A 15,895-nucleotide genomic window follows, 5' to 3' on the forward strand; every position below is an offset into this window, starting at 1 on the left:
TAGAATATGAGCCAGTCAAATAATCTGCATAAAGGACATGCCCCACAAATAGCATCTATCTCCGTGGTATCCTGTGATGCTGCTTGTTTCATGACTCACCTGAAAGGGAAATGTCTGGTGACGTATTGCCGCAGGAGCTGACAGATACTGTCTCGCTTGAGCTGAAGGATTTGATACAGAGATGTGTTTCTAGCTGGATTAGGTAAAGGCTAGTTGGCCTTTTTTCATTGTCAAGTGTCATCTAAGGACATGTCCCCACAGCAACGTTAGTGTTTTTGTTTTTGTTTTGGGTTAAGAAAAATAAATACGTCCCAACAGTGTCCTATCAATAGCGAGTCACATCCAGGCGGAAACATTTCCTAAAGAAAATGATGTAACAGAAGTCATCACCATAAGTGGCGCTGTAAACGGATAAAGCCACCAGATCCACCAAAACTATTGCTTGTATTCCGTTACATGACTTTTTCCCTGAGGTGAAAAAAAGCACACACTATATGAGCATAAAAGGAGGGGTATATATCTTCCTGCAAAAAGCAGATACAAGCAGAAAATCCAACTCTGCAATGGAATAGGTCCCAATTCTTTATCAAAAAAAGATTTGTCGAGTGATATCAAGGATTATCCGTCAATTAAGTTCAGAGAAATCTTGAACTATCTTGTGCATGATTTCATTCTGCACGACACAATAGATGAAACCTTTGAAAAGCATGGATGTCTACTACTTCTTTGTGTGTGGCTGGGTCAAGGATTTGGTATCAAGGTTCTTTTGGATAAATATGCATTGTTTTTGCTCAGGTATGATCACATTTTGTAATCCAACTTTGTTTCTTGCGAGGATGCGTCCATGTAAACAAATTAGCACCCAACAGCTCAACACCTGTGACTAGATAATATTAGATTAGATTAGATAGTACTTTATTTATTCCGTCAGGAGAGTTCCTTCTGGAAAATTAAAATTTTCAGCACAATCCCATTCAAGATCAGACAAACATTACAGGGAGACAGAACAGGATGGCTGACGGGTCTGCCGGCTTCCAGCGCCCCTTACACATCCATTTAACAAACTCACAATATACTGAATCATAGATTTTTTTGATGTTATCATATGTACACATTTGTGTATAAAATAAACAAGAGGGGAGATATAGAAGTACCCCTCCTGACAGAGTATAATTGACTCTGACTTTCTGGTTTATGTTTTTTATTAATTAAAATACAAATACTATCAAGATAATAATTCAATGAGAAATACTAGACGAGTAAAGTATATAAAAAAAATATCAAACAAACCTTTAACGAAGTGCGTTCTTCAACTCTGCTCCCTTGTACTGGAGTGTGTGCCACTTTTTCCATCGTCTTTTGTAAAATCTTGCACTCTTCCGCCCTTCTTGATTACCTCTCAAGGAACTGCGAAAAAACATTTATCCTTTTCGGCAAGAAAAATGACACACACACTCCACTGCAAGCAAACAGTCGAAGAATGCACAAGTTTGCAGTAATCACTTCGTTAGAGGTTTGTTTGACATACTTTTAAAGGCCTACTGAAACCCACTACTACCGACCATGCAGTCTGATAGTTTATATATCAATGATGAAATATTAACATTGCAACACATGCCAATACGGCCGGTTTAGTTTACAAAATTACAATTTTAAATTTCCTGTGGAGTTTCCTGTTGAAAACGTCGCGGAATGATGACGCATATGATGACGCGTGTTTGTGACGTTATTGGTTGGAGGGGACATATTAGCGCAGCACCACTTACGGCTAAAAGTCGTCTCTTTTCATCGAGCAATTACACAGTGATTTGGACATCTGTGTTGCTGAATCTTTTGCAATTTGTTCAATTACTAATGGAGAAAACAGTAGAAAGATGGAGGTGGGAAGCTTTTAGCCTTTAGCCACACAAACACACAGTGTTTCCTTGTTTAAAATTCCTGGAGGTGAAGCTCTACTATGGATCAGAGCGGTCAAGCGAACATGGATCCCGACTACATGTCAACCGGGCAGTCTTCGGTGAGAAAATTGTGGTAATAAGTCGCCTCTTACCGGAGATCAGCAGAGCTTCTGTCCTGCTGCAGCTTCGTGACTTCCCTCAACACTTCCCTCAACACACCCGTCAACACACCCGTGGCCAAACCCCTCCGACTATCAGGTACTATTTAACTCACTAAAACACTAGCAACACAATAGGCAGATAAGGGGTTTCCCAGAATTATCCTAGTAGATGTGTCTAGAAACATCTGAATCACTCTCACTGCAATAGTCTTTTTTTTTCTTTTCTTTTTTTTTTTTTTGTAGTCCTTGACTTTAAATTTCCTCATCCACAAATCTTTCATCCTCGCTCAAATTAATGGGGAAATTGTCGCTTTCTCGGTCTGAATAGCTCTCGCTGCTGGAGGCTCACATTATAAACAATGTGAGGATGTGAGGAGCCCTACAACCAGTGACGTCATGCGCACATCGTCTGCTACTTCCGGTTAAGGCAAGGCTTTTTTATTAGTGACCAACAGTTGCAAACTTTATTGTCGATGTTCTCTACTAAATCCTTTCAGCAAAAATATGGCATTTAAGTATTATCTTAATAATATTTGAATTTCTTGAAACCTATTTTTGCTACGAGTATTTCGTAGAGCACCAACTCGGCGAGTCTAAATAAAAGAAAGCAAATCCCAGCAAAACCTGCAAGAGTTAAGCTTTTTACCAAAGGTCGCAATCATAAATGAAGCTTTCAGAACATACACAATGTTGACATCTATAGTTATAATTTGATAATGACCGACAGAAACACGTGTACTTGTAAACATTCAAGGGGCGGCGTGGTGCGTTTTGGTAGAGCGGCCGTGCCCGCAACCTGAGGGTTCCTGGTTCGATCCCCACCGTCTACTAACCACGTCACGTCCGTTGTGTCCTTGAGCAACACACTTCACCCTTGCTCCTGATGGGTCGTGGTTAGGGCCTTGCATGGCAGCTCCTGCCATCAGTGTGTGAATGTGTGTGGGAATGTGGAAATAGCGCCAAAGCGCTTTGAGTACCGTGAAGGTATAAAAGTGCTATACAAGTATAACTCATTTACCATTTATGTGCAACAACAACAACAACAACAACAACAACAACAACAAGGAGCATAATTGTTGACACAAAATTAGAATACCAGTAGAGTGGAAAATTAAGTTGACTTTATATGCTTGTGTTTCATTGTGTCCATTAAACCATATCCAATTGTATTTATAATTTGCAAAGTATGTGAACATACCTTCTAAACATCACAAAATGCCACAAAGTCAGTCAGCCATTTTGAATATTCCGCTATAGTATCAGATTAGTGATACTGGAAATACAGTAAAATTAGAGAGAGATGAGCTGCCTGTCATTTACAATCAGTTAGCTCTGCTTTAATTCAGTTTATTCATTTATACAGCACATTTATAAACAACCCCGGTTGGCCAAAGTGCTGTACAGACATAAGAAACAATTAAAAAAAAGTGCACACAGTGTCACATTTACATTTTAACACAGAAGGATGAATAAAATACAATAGTTAAATATACTTTAAAAGAAATGTGAAATATATCACCTATACAAGACCTGAACACACACACACACCTATATATATATATATATATATATATATATATATATATATATATATATATATATATATATATATATATATATATATTAATGCGATCTTAGTCGTAAATGAATAAACTCATCACATAAAAAGTCAGCTAACAATGTAGTCAATGGGGGCTCTCTACTTGGCTCACAAAACCCTCTAAATAAACATCCAAAACCCGCCAACAATACTTTTTATATGTATTTTGACCTGAATATTAACCAAATATTAGCGATGTTGTTATTATAAGCGCTAACGCAGACAAACTATTTTTTATCGGAGGGCTAATAGCGCACAGCTAAATAGCCCTCTGCTGCTGTACTGTGAGCTGGCCGCCATGTCCTGCTGTTTTTTCATCGCGTCTTGGCTCATTAAAGTTATTCCAGAATTTAAATCATGCTTTTCATCTGGATATTAGAAAGATTTAGCCATCCATCTAGAAGTTGTTCATCTGTGACATTCAATTTATACCCGGTGATGGAGACAAACACACAATCGAAGACAGTGTCTGCAGGGAGACTTCCTTGTTCACCCTTTTTGTGCATCATGACTAATTCTTGATATAAATGGGAAGATATGGACGTCCTACCAGTATCTTAACACAGTGAGAGCAGACATCGTACAGTAAGCTAACATTTTATTGTGTTTGTAGTTTGTATTTCTTGTTTAACAATTAGCAATACTGCTACTTAGTACTTAGTGTTTCACTAAAGATGGATCTGTTCAGCATATCTTCTAAAACATGATGTCAACATTGTGTATGTGCTGAAAGCTTAATTTATGATGTCACGTCATCGATAGTTTGCCTCTTGGAGTCTTGGCGTGGACAACTACAGCAGAAATGTGCTTTTGGTCATTTCAATAATTTTTTAAATCTGGACAAGCTAACTTCTACAAGCTGCTTGTTGTGCTGAATCAGAGCTAGTTTAGCTAATTGACATAATTTTTGTGTTGGCGTGTTGTTCATATTTCCTAACATAGTGTTTGCAATGATATAATGAAACATTCGAAATTATTCCGTTTGTTTAGTTAAACACACGACAGCCGCGGAGGAGACAGAATGAAGAAAAAGTGCCCGCAAATGTGTTTATACAGTTGAATGTGTGTAGTATTGTATTACTTAGGACTGTATGTGCCCTGTTTTAAAAAGTGAATCTTGCCCAATAAAAGAAAGTAAGGAAATAGATGTCATTGGTTACACCATACAAACAATTAACCAACATCATCTGGTTCTCATTTCACACTTAACAAAAGTTAGAATCGAGTCTTGATTCAAAATCAATATCAAAAAAATCAAAAGAAAACTGTTTAAAAAAAAAAAAAAAATCCAATCAAACATTTCAAAGTCAAATACAAATAAGGCAACAAGAGAACTATTCCACACCAAAACAATATGGTATTCCCAAGTAGCTGGACAGGACAGATTGAACATTTTTGTATGATTTTTTTTTTAACCCTTATTAAAAAAAAAAGATTAAGAATCTTTGCAAAACAGAATCGTGATTGATTAAAAAAAAAATTCTTTCTTTTACACTCCTAATTTACAGTAGTAAAAGCGACAAACACACTTCTGGTGGCCTAAGCTTGGCATTGTTGTATTTAAAATAATATGATGTGTGTGTTATTATTGTGCATGTGTCTATACTGTATGTGTAGTTAATAGATGACAATATTTTGTTGCCATAGTGCTAATAGTAGTACCTATTGGACATCACAATCACAGCTTTGTTGTTGACAGCTTTTGAGCGTACTTTTTCCCTGTCGGGGCGACGACATAGTTGGAAGGAGGCGGCGACGTCATTCTCAGGTACACTGGCAACTTCCTTAGCCCCATGGAAACGACAAAGCCAATGAGTTTTTTAGACCTTCCCACTCAGGAGCCCATTTTCAAAAACATTTGTTTCAGACCACAAACAATGCCGTTTGCGTGTGGATAAAAGGCTGAAATGGTACATAGTGTATATGTTCATTGTTTTTTTTCCACTTAAAACGGTTCTATGGGTACAGACCCTAACACTGCTTGTACGTGCAACTTTGACATTGATGCCAGGTCACTGGCTTTAGGACTAAACGTGCAACTAAATTGAGAGAGAATTCTTGGAGATTTGTGACTTGCAATTAACAAATGACAAGGGAAGAGCCAAAGGCCACAGTTCATTCCTCCTCTTCCTCTGTGCTGCTGGTAGATGATTAATTCACTGTGATTATGCACAAGTAGTTTCATCTTAAATGGCAGGGAACATTAAGCACTTAGCACTCAGTGATTGTGAAACGCAGGGAATGGACCTTTTAAAAGCTCGTTTATTACAGAGGCATGGGGTGAATTACGTAAATCAGTTTAAAAGTGGGCAAAAATGTAATTGAAGTCGCATTCTGACATTATTTTAAACTGGAGAGAGACCCTGAACATTTGTTGAGAATATACTGTAATCATATATCGCATTTAATGTTTATTTTTTTCCGAATTCTAATCAGTTATAAATTTAAATTTAATTTGAATTGATGTTGCAAACAATAAATTGAATTTTAATTCAGATTCAAATTGAAGAAAGGAAAATTTTATTTCCATTCCAATTGATCATTTTGGTGTATTCCAGAATCATGCGTTACGTTATATTCCATACATGACTTTTTTACATATGTCATACAAATATTATAACTATAAATCTCATGTAATCATGTGTTCAATTCCCAGAATGCTTTACTTTATACCGGGACATTTGTTTGAAAGACACAGCTAGTTTTGAAAACTTCAAAATGTTGTTAACTTTAGTGTTTTTAAAGTATATTTAGTATTAAAACTGACACATTTGGTAAACATGACACATTATTACCGTTACTTGGCTTTAAGGAATTTCTCTGAAATGCAATGAATTTATTCCACATCCAGTAATTCCAATTAAATTTTCTGTGAAGTGAAGCCCATTTAATTGAAATTCTTTCAGCGAGTTTAATTATTATTCCATTTTCAAATTTTTTCACATACCTGTTTTATAGTCAGTCACCTTTCTGGGCAAATAAGGAAACTGTTGAAGCATATATAACAATGATAAAATGTTGTACAATAATTTTAAAATATTGCATGCAGTTTGCTGGCTGTCAGTGTTCTAACCTCAACCTCTCATTTAGAAACTGAAAGAAAAAGGCAGGAACGGCAGTTGAGGGTCAAAAAAAGCCACAGGCAGAGTGTATTCCTGGTTGACCCACATGCTTTTCAGAAGTGTCCAGCCCGCAGGACCCAAAGAGGACTGTTTTGACAAACCTGAAGTGACACAGTAGATGTCCAGAGGGTGTCCCAGAAATAAGCTACACGAACATGCTGGTATGGACAGGGTTCACAAGGACAAACCAGTGCATGTGCTGCAAGCATTGCCATGTACTGTATGTGATGTCAAAATGAGCTCTGTAGCCTGTTCCGCGAGGGTGCACAACACCATGTTGTTGCACCAGCTGGCTTTATGACAACCAGATGAACTCTTTAGACGTATAAAAATGTTTCCACCTAGCCGTGCAGTTTAGTTCAGTTCAGCTCTTCATAGTGCGGCCTGTAACAGAAATCTTTGAACGAGTTTGTGTTTGCGCACTGGGGTGTGTAAGCGTGATGATGGTAATAGTGTATCAATTTAGTTTAGTGTAACGCTAAGGCGGTGTTCTTTCTTCTTGACATGTGCTCATTTATTACAAGACAAAGATAAGATTTGTTTGGCCAAAAGTCTGTTTTTCTTGTTGCATTGTAGCCACCATACTTTGCCGACCAATAAATCCACTGCATTGTGTCAAGTGCTATTGTACTATTATTGTAAGGTTAGTAACTCAGGATTAGAATGCCGAAAAGTGATAGGGATGCAGATTGATTATGTTACCCATCAGAAATGTTGACATAAGTGCATTACCTTCAGTGGATTTGTCAACACCAAAGCATCACGGGGTTTTGGAAATGATTCCAAACTATTGCAAAGTAAAACAAATGAAACATGTGGTTTGTTTGATTTTTGGGATGCACAGTAATGGAAATTTAAACCAATACAGATAACCGTTAATTTCCAGACATTTACAACCGATAACGTTAACCAATCTTTATGTATGTAATATACTTACTCAAGATTTTGTAAGAAGAAATTAATTTAACAGCTCAGATTTTTGCACAAAATGTAGCCACTCTACCGAAAGTTTTTTTCTCCTATCGATGCACTTCAAATTGCTACGTTCTTTTAATTAGTAAACCAAATAAACAGTTTCCTCTTTATTTCAGTTTTTGCCAATATTTTGATTAAATGTTATTTGCTTACGGGTTGAGACATGCGCGGTTTTAAGGGTCTCGGCCTCGGGCAGCACACACCCATTTGAGAGATCTGGTTTTCACTCACATAATCTAGTCCAGTTTCTCAAAAGCCAAACACGGTCAGAATAAGGTGCTTCCATGGGTTGTAGAATGCTAATTTAAAGCTGAACTATTAAATCTGACTAAGTAAGTGCACGGAAACAAAGATTTTTTTGCGTGTAAAAACTATCTGTACGCCTGTGTTTTGGTTTATGTGTTTGTGTTTAGATTTGCGTGTAAAAAAAAAAAAGAAATATATATATATTAGGGGTGTAACGGTACGTGTATTTGTATTGAAACGTTTCGGCTCGGGGGTTTCGGTTCGGTTAGGTGGTGTACCAAACGACACGGACATATTAAGTAGCGCACCGCACGTTGTGCACACCGAGACACCATGAATTGATTTACGTGGACCCTGACTTAAACAAGTCTAAAAACGTATTCTGGTGTTACCATTTAGTGGTCAATTGTACGGAATATGTACTGTACTGTGCAATCTACTAATAAAAGTTTCAATCAATCAAAAAAACAACACACGGCATGCCAGCAACGAATGGGCTATGATAGACTGACCATACGTCCTCTTTTCACGGGAGGCTGTATGTCCTCTTTGCGGAGCTGTCCATGTGGAGTTTCTTAAATTCCTCGAATGTCCGGCATTTTAAGTTCGGTTTGCGTGTATTTTCAATGTACGTTCAGGTTTAAGAAGGGGTTAAAAAACCCCCAAAAAAGTGCTGCACGCAGCAACCTTCGTGAGGGAGGGGCAGAGACAGAGAGAGAAAGAGAGTTATGATAAATGCGCATGCGTCGGCAGGCTCTGCTTTTTACCCATTGATTTATCATTTTTAATTTTTTATTATCTATAGCAGCGGTGTCAAAAGTGTGCCCCGGAGGCCATTTGTGGCCCACAGCTAATGTTTTAAAGGCCAACGGCACATTCTAAAAATACTATTAAAATAAACAAAAACATAAACAAAAGTGAAATAAAAAATCTTAAAGGCTAAATGTAATTTAGAAAAAGTTGCAACGTTGACTAATAAAACAAAGCTGTTTTTTTTTTCTTTCAAACAGTCATTGCTCAAAACATAATATTGAATCAAAATCAATGTTATTATGAAATATTGACCTATCCAAGTTTCCGATTACTTCACATCAAATATTCCACTAGGAAAAATATTTTTGGTGGAAGATTTAGCAAATGTGTTAAATAAATAATCAAAAAATGTATATTTCGTTGTTTTCTTACTGTACCGAAAATGAACCGAACCGTGACCTCTGAACCGAGGTACGTACCGAACCGAAATTTTTGTGTACCGTTACACCCGTAATATATATATATATATATATATATATATATATATATGTGTATATATATATATATGTGTATATATATATATATATATGTGTATATATATATGTATATGTGTATATATATATATATATATATATATATATGTGTATATATATATATATATATATATATATATATATATATATATATATAATTTGTGTTTAACTTCACCTTTACTTTGCCTACACTCACTACTAGTCGGTGCCTAGCACCTAGTCATGTTAACAAGGTTGTAGTAAGCTTCCGATTCGAATGGTGGGCGATACTGATAGTAGCCAGACTGATACTTTTTCTTTTAAAATGTCAAGATCAATGAATAATTTTATAACTACTTCAGGGCAAAATAACAACACCAAGACAACTATTTTACAGCAATTTTTATCATGAATTTAACATAAAATGTTTGTAAACGGTACCAATTTGTTGAAATGGCTCTAACTGCCAATAACTCTTCCCAAGCTAAGTGTGCATTTATTACACCACTACTGTGTCCAGTGGAAATATTGTATGTGCATCAAACCATCACCAAATACTTCCGTTGTGTGAGCATTACAGTGTTTTTGCAGGTCAGTGCGAATGGGGATATCTCTGTTAACAATGTGCAACCCTTTTCTAAAACAAAGGAAATTGTTCTTATTTTCACATGACTGTTTTCTTGTAAACATATTCCTAGGATTTACCTTCGGGGGGGGGGGGGGGGTTCAAGTGAGCAAATTGTGCCTCCCTTGAAGAAATACAGCATTACAAATGTCCTTGTGATGACCCATCTTTCTCACAGGCGTTGACTAATTCTGGCAACCCTCCCCATGTGTCTTCATTTGCTAATATCTCTTGGGCTCACTTTCTTTTCTCTTTGCATGATTAGCAGTGACGTTCAGACTAATTTGCTCACAATGTCATAATGATCCTAATTAACCTCGCTGCAGACACCACTGCTCTTTGGTAGAGTAACACACACGCACAAACACAAAAATGTCATTTTTTGCAATGTTGATGTGCAAGCGTGCACACAATCAGAACCCGTTTCTGGACGTTGTGCAATGTACGTCATGTTGTGTTTGCTGCTCTCTTTAGATGTGATGAATGGTTGGCTGACTGGGCAGTTTTTGAGGCTTCAGCCAAGCAAAGTAAACATCCCTGTTTGTAGTGTGTGGTCAGGTGACTGAAGTATTGGTCCAGACCTATGTAAGCCTGCAGTGTCGAACTTGGCTTTTTGCCCCACTGGCTGCAACACACACACGCAAACACACGCACACACATACACACTCTACAAACGTTGTTACATTATCCTCCTACCTCTGCCACACCTGTGCCGTTCATTTTGGAAGGAATTGAACTTTCATCTCAAAGAGTCTATGTACTGACAATAGGGGATTTGTTTTTTTTCTCACTTACATTTCAACAGCCATGGAAACAGATTGTCTGGCTCACAAACACAAATTGATAGTAGTCCACTAGTGTGAATAAACTTGTGTATTTACTACATAGGCATCAAGGATTCAAAAGCAAAATTAGCTCTGAACATCTATTTTACTATCAATGCTCATAGAGCTGCCCGAAATGATCATCAAAGTGGAGGTCTGCATAGGTACCACTCAATGTTATCTAACTGTGGTCTTGCTGTGAGACTGACACACCTCTGCTTGTTGGTAGGAAAGGCGGTACAAAGGTGATACAAATTGTATTTGTGTACCGCATGCCAACAACGTAACAAAACACCACAAGTTAGACCATATGGTGCCATAAATGTGGAGGGAACTGAGTGTCTCCATGGGGATATGCAAAAACCTAATTTATATTTGGTGGTCTACACCAGTGGTCCCCAACCGATTGGTACCCGGCCGCAGAATAATTTTTTATTCATTTTTATTAAAAAAAAAAAAAAAAAAAAAAAAATGTCTTCCCTTTTTTGTTTTTATTAAATCAACATAAAAAACACAATACACACTTACAATTAGTGCACCAACCACAAAAACCTCCCTTTTTCATGACAAAAACCTCCCTTTTTCATGACAAAGGGAAAAAAATAAATAAAAAAGGAGGGAAAGGAATTGGAGTACAGGACACTGATCGCTGACTTTGTGGAGTGGTCTCAGGCGAACCATCTGGTCCTTAATGTGGACAAGACCAAGGAGCTGGTCATCAACTTCAGGAAGAGTATGACGCCGGTGGAGCCCATGAAGATCCAGGGCCGGGAGGTGGGGGTAGTGGGGCACTATAAGTACCTGGGAGTTCATTTGAACAGCAGACTGGACTGGAAGGACAACTGCAATGCTGTCTACAAGAAGGGCATGAGCAGACTCTTTTTCCTGAAGAAGCTTAGGTCCTTTAATGTGTGCAACAAGCAGTTGGAGATCTTTTATCAGTCTGTTGTGGCCAGTGCCCTGCACTTTCCAGTGGTTTGTTGGGGGAGCAGCACCAGCAAAAGGGACTCAAACCGGATTGATAAACTGATCCGGAAAGCCGGCCAAACTATTGGCTCGCAGTTGGAGGCGTTTGTGTCAGTGAGCGACAAGAGGACAATGGATAAACTGCTGGCCATCATGGACAATCCTGCCCACCCACTCCACCAGACAATTGAGGGACAGCGGAGTTCATACTACAACAGGCTCCTTAAGCTCCCTTCCCGCACTGTGTGATTCAAGAACTCCTTCATTCTGCATTCCATCCAGCTGTATAATCACTCCCCATACAGCAATAGATGATATCCGTCCATTACCTGACACCCTCTATGTCAGCTACTTCTCTTTGTTTTTAATGTCTATAATCTATTTTCTGCTGGATCTACTCTCTATTTTATGCTGGGGCTGCCACATATACTGTAATATTGTACATGGTAATTGGTTTATATTGTATATATGTTATAGACATAATATATCTGTATATATAACATGCTTTACACATATTAAGTACATATTGTATATATTCGCGGATATGTTATATTTTTTTATTGCTATATCTAGTCTATTTATACCTGCGTTGTCATTTCCATCCTTACACTTTCCATCCTTACACTTTCCCTCATTGTAACTGAGCTACTGTGTTGAACAATTTCCCTTGTGGATCATTAAAGTTTGTCTAAGTCTAAGTCTTGTGGAACACAATATTAACAAAACCCAAGGTACAGATTTAATATACATTACAATACTTTATCATGTCATCATCAACTTAAGCTAGATCACACCATCTCTTGTAAACTTGAACATTCTCTCTCACTCCAGCCTTTGGTCAAACATATGTTGTTGTTTGCATGCCAGCCTCCTCGGGCACAGATCATCTTTCTGACCGCGAAAATGCATCATGCTGCTCGGTGTAAATCACTTGTCATGCCTATGTCATGTGAAACAACCTCTCCTTTTGTCTGGCAACTACATTTTACTCACCAATGGTGTAAAAAAATGTTTTTCATGCTACTACTGGCTTGAGAAAACAACAGTTCTTTGACACCAGACATGCGTCAAATTCATGGATTGCCCCAGTTGGTTAATGGCAGTGATAAAGGAAGTTTCATCCGGCGATCATCCTCAAAGACTCTTGACTAATTGCTCGCCAACTGAATGCAAGTCTTTACTGCGATCTTTTATGCTGTCTGTCCTCTTCTTGTTCATGTCCTATTATGTAATATTTAGTACATTTGTTCCTTCCCTTGGTCTCTTGCAGAGCGCAATCCAAATCACTTTTGACAACCGTCTGCAGTTTACTGCCACCCCTGCAATAGAGACTGTCACCTGCACAGACCAATCAGCACAAAGAATGGTGGGTCATCTTCTCATACTGTATAATAACCTGGGTTGTATGTCAATTAAAGCATGGTTTCATTATATAGTTAAAATAGTTTGCAGTTACAGAATCCTGCACACACACTTAAAAATACAAATGACTAAACATATTACCTCCCTGTTGGAATTTCCTAGCAAAATATGTTCATCTAGGTTTGACAGTAAATTAAAAAGCAAGTTCATAACATGAAAAATAAATACAATATCATATTAACCTTTTTTTTAACACAAAAAGTTCTTAGTTGTTTAGGCAAGTGCCAAATTTTAAGTTGAAGTGAATATCTATTTGGTGAAGGAGTATATTTTAGCTGAAAATACACAATATGTTGTCTTAAAGAGATATTTAATCTATAAGTACACCCTAAAATCAGAATCAGCTTTATTGGGCATGTATGTTTAACACACAGGGAATTTGACTTGGTAGACTGTGCACTCTTTGTTCAATGTAGGAAACAAAGAAAAAAATAATAAGTACAAGAGAGCACAGTCCCATGGTTGCCATTGTATATTGAAAAATCCATTATTATTATTAGAGGTGTAACGATTAATCAATATTTTAGTATATCGATTTACATTCCCAAAATTCAACTCCTTCAAACTGTGCACGGAAAGTCGGCCTTCCGGTAGATAGGTATCGGTCCAACATCGTTTTAAAGGGCAATGTATTGAATTTAACGCTACTAGAAAAAAAGAAAACATTGTATTTAAGAATGGCAGACTTTATACAAAGTTTACTTTTAATGATAAGGATGTTAAATGTTAGTCAAGTCTGTCTGCCCAATGCCATTACTCTTCAAAACAAGAAGGGCAGATACTTACGATGGCTGATAAAGGTCACAACAAACGGAAACGCCATAAAACAGTCATTACGCAACAACACAACAAATTTCAGCAACAGCACGATTCCAAAATCCACAACAAATACAAACGCCACAACACAATAATATAAAGCCGCAACACCTTTTTAAGCCAAAAAGGCAGTGATTCCTAAGCAAGTTTTGCCGACGGACCAAGATGAGGCTGAAGGTTAAAACAGTATAATGAACAGAGAATAATAGTATTATGGAATATGCAAAAAAAAAAAAAGGAATTTTTGACTAAAAAAGTGGTCACAGTTCACTTACACCTTTGTGTGTCCAATGTAGTCTGTGGCTGAAACTTGTCCGCTGTCACTTCCGTTGCGTCGTTATTTTGCTGTGTTTTGGCATATATTGTAGTTGTTGAGTTGTGACGTTTGCATTTATTGTGGCTTTTCTCTGCTACCGTAGCTGTTTATTAAAAGGAGAGTCATTGCAGGTCAAACCACTGCTCATTTAATCTAAAAATATTTGGTTGCACTTAATTTCTCAGGTCTGATAATTCGACCTGAAGATATGTTGGGTACATGTTGGCAAACTTCACTTGCAGTTTCCAGTATCCTGCAGTATTAATTTCACAGTCACACTCGTTTATTTTTCTTGCTAAAAAGTTACTGGATTGATTTCAACTCACTGAATCATTTCGCATCATATAGTTCTAAATAGACTAATATCGTCCCTGAATCATACTGGCAACATCAAATTACGATTCAAAACAAATCGTTGTTGAAACAAATCATTACACCACAAATTATTTTGTAATTTAAGATATATTCTATAAGTTAGCAGGAACCTTAAGAGCAGTGCATCTCAGTTATTTACTGTCACCATCCCGCTGGGGGAGATATATTTATTTTCCGCGATTCCTCTGAATTGATTTAATATTGAGAGCTTGATGATATTTATTTTATTTCTCTGTGATTGTTTTATTTTTCTGTACAACGCAATGTGTGAGTTACATCTTTGATAATGTATATGCCGCTGACGACAACTGTTTTTTTTCTTTTCATTCCTATCACAAATAAATATTTATGAATGACTTACATATCTGTGTTGTTCATAAGCACATGCCTAAAATAACTTAATCTGCATTTAAAAGTCGATGGAAAAATTATGTACGCTTTATTGTCCGACTAGTCAATTAATCATTAAGATAGTCGTTGACTAATCGACTATCAAAATAATCGTTAGTTGAAGCCCTACATGCATGCACGTTCAACCAACCCGAAATATACTACAGTAGATTATGCACAACTCCTGACAAGAGAAAGTATGTTGCCCTGAGATTATATATAAAAAGTAAACCATTGTCTTCTCCAATTTCAAAAGTTTTGTCTATACAGCACATCTAGAACAAGAAAGATGTTTTCAGTGTACATCTCTGTGTGGATGTTTGACACCTCTCTTCTTGCTTGACAGGTTTTACATTGTAAATGTCGTGTGGACACGGTGGCATTTCCTGTGACGGTAACACGGCAGTCCCCTGCCGCCATCGCCATGGACTCCTATCAAATTACGATCGCACCTACAGCAGCAAAGGTACTAAGGCACACCACCTGTTTTTTTTAGTTTACACGTGAAGAGGCCGAGCCCCTTTGACAAACAAGCATTATTTGCATTGCCAGTGAAATAACTAAATTGCAGAAAGGGTATGCTGCACTGATGTTTGATCCTTATTATATTATGTAGTATACTGTATGCACTGCAGAGTAATATTATGTCGATAGGAAACCAATATCATTTCTGTATCCATTGTCTGACTCCAACAGGTGGTCGCATGTCTGAAAGAGGTGGAAGACGAAGGTATCCAAGTGTCGTGGACTCTTTCCAAGCAGCCATCTTTTAAACTGTCAGCCTCGTCATGCAAACTTCAGAGACTTGTGAGAATATTCAAAATCTACTGTACTCAAATGGTGTGTCCTGCTCCATGTTCAGGGTCTGCACTTGTATGTATAACAATATCTGTT

General features: G+C 37.4%; 1 protein-coding gene across 4 annotated transcripts in view; it reads left to right on the forward strand.

The window, feature by feature from the left end:
- c2cd2l (c2cd2 like) overlaps positions 1-15,895 on the forward strand; it is a 62,647-nt gene that overhangs the window by 20,936 nt on the left and 25,816 nt on the right. For 3 of the 4 annotated variants that reach the window (XM_061897580.1, XM_061897579.1, XM_061897582.1), the window contains exons 3-5: positions 12,953-13,048; positions 15,348-15,467; positions 15,698-15,841. In XM_061897580.1, the coding sequence (XP_061753564.1) occupies positions 12,953-13,048; positions 15,348-15,467; positions 15,698-15,841 (360 nt within the window). The remainder of the gene's footprint in view (positions 1-12,952; positions 13,049-15,347; positions 15,468-15,697; positions 15,842-15,895) is intronic. The other variant, XM_061897581.1, reaches the window with a different exon arrangement.

Source organism: Nerophis ophidion, linkage group LG04 (genome assembly GCF_033978795.1).
Source record: "Nerophis ophidion isolate RoL-2023_Sa linkage group LG04, RoL_Noph_v1.0, whole genome shotgun sequence".
In the NCBI taxonomy this organism is placed as follows: Eukaryota; Metazoa; Chordata; class Actinopteri; order Syngnathiformes; family Syngnathidae; genus Nerophis; species Nerophis ophidion.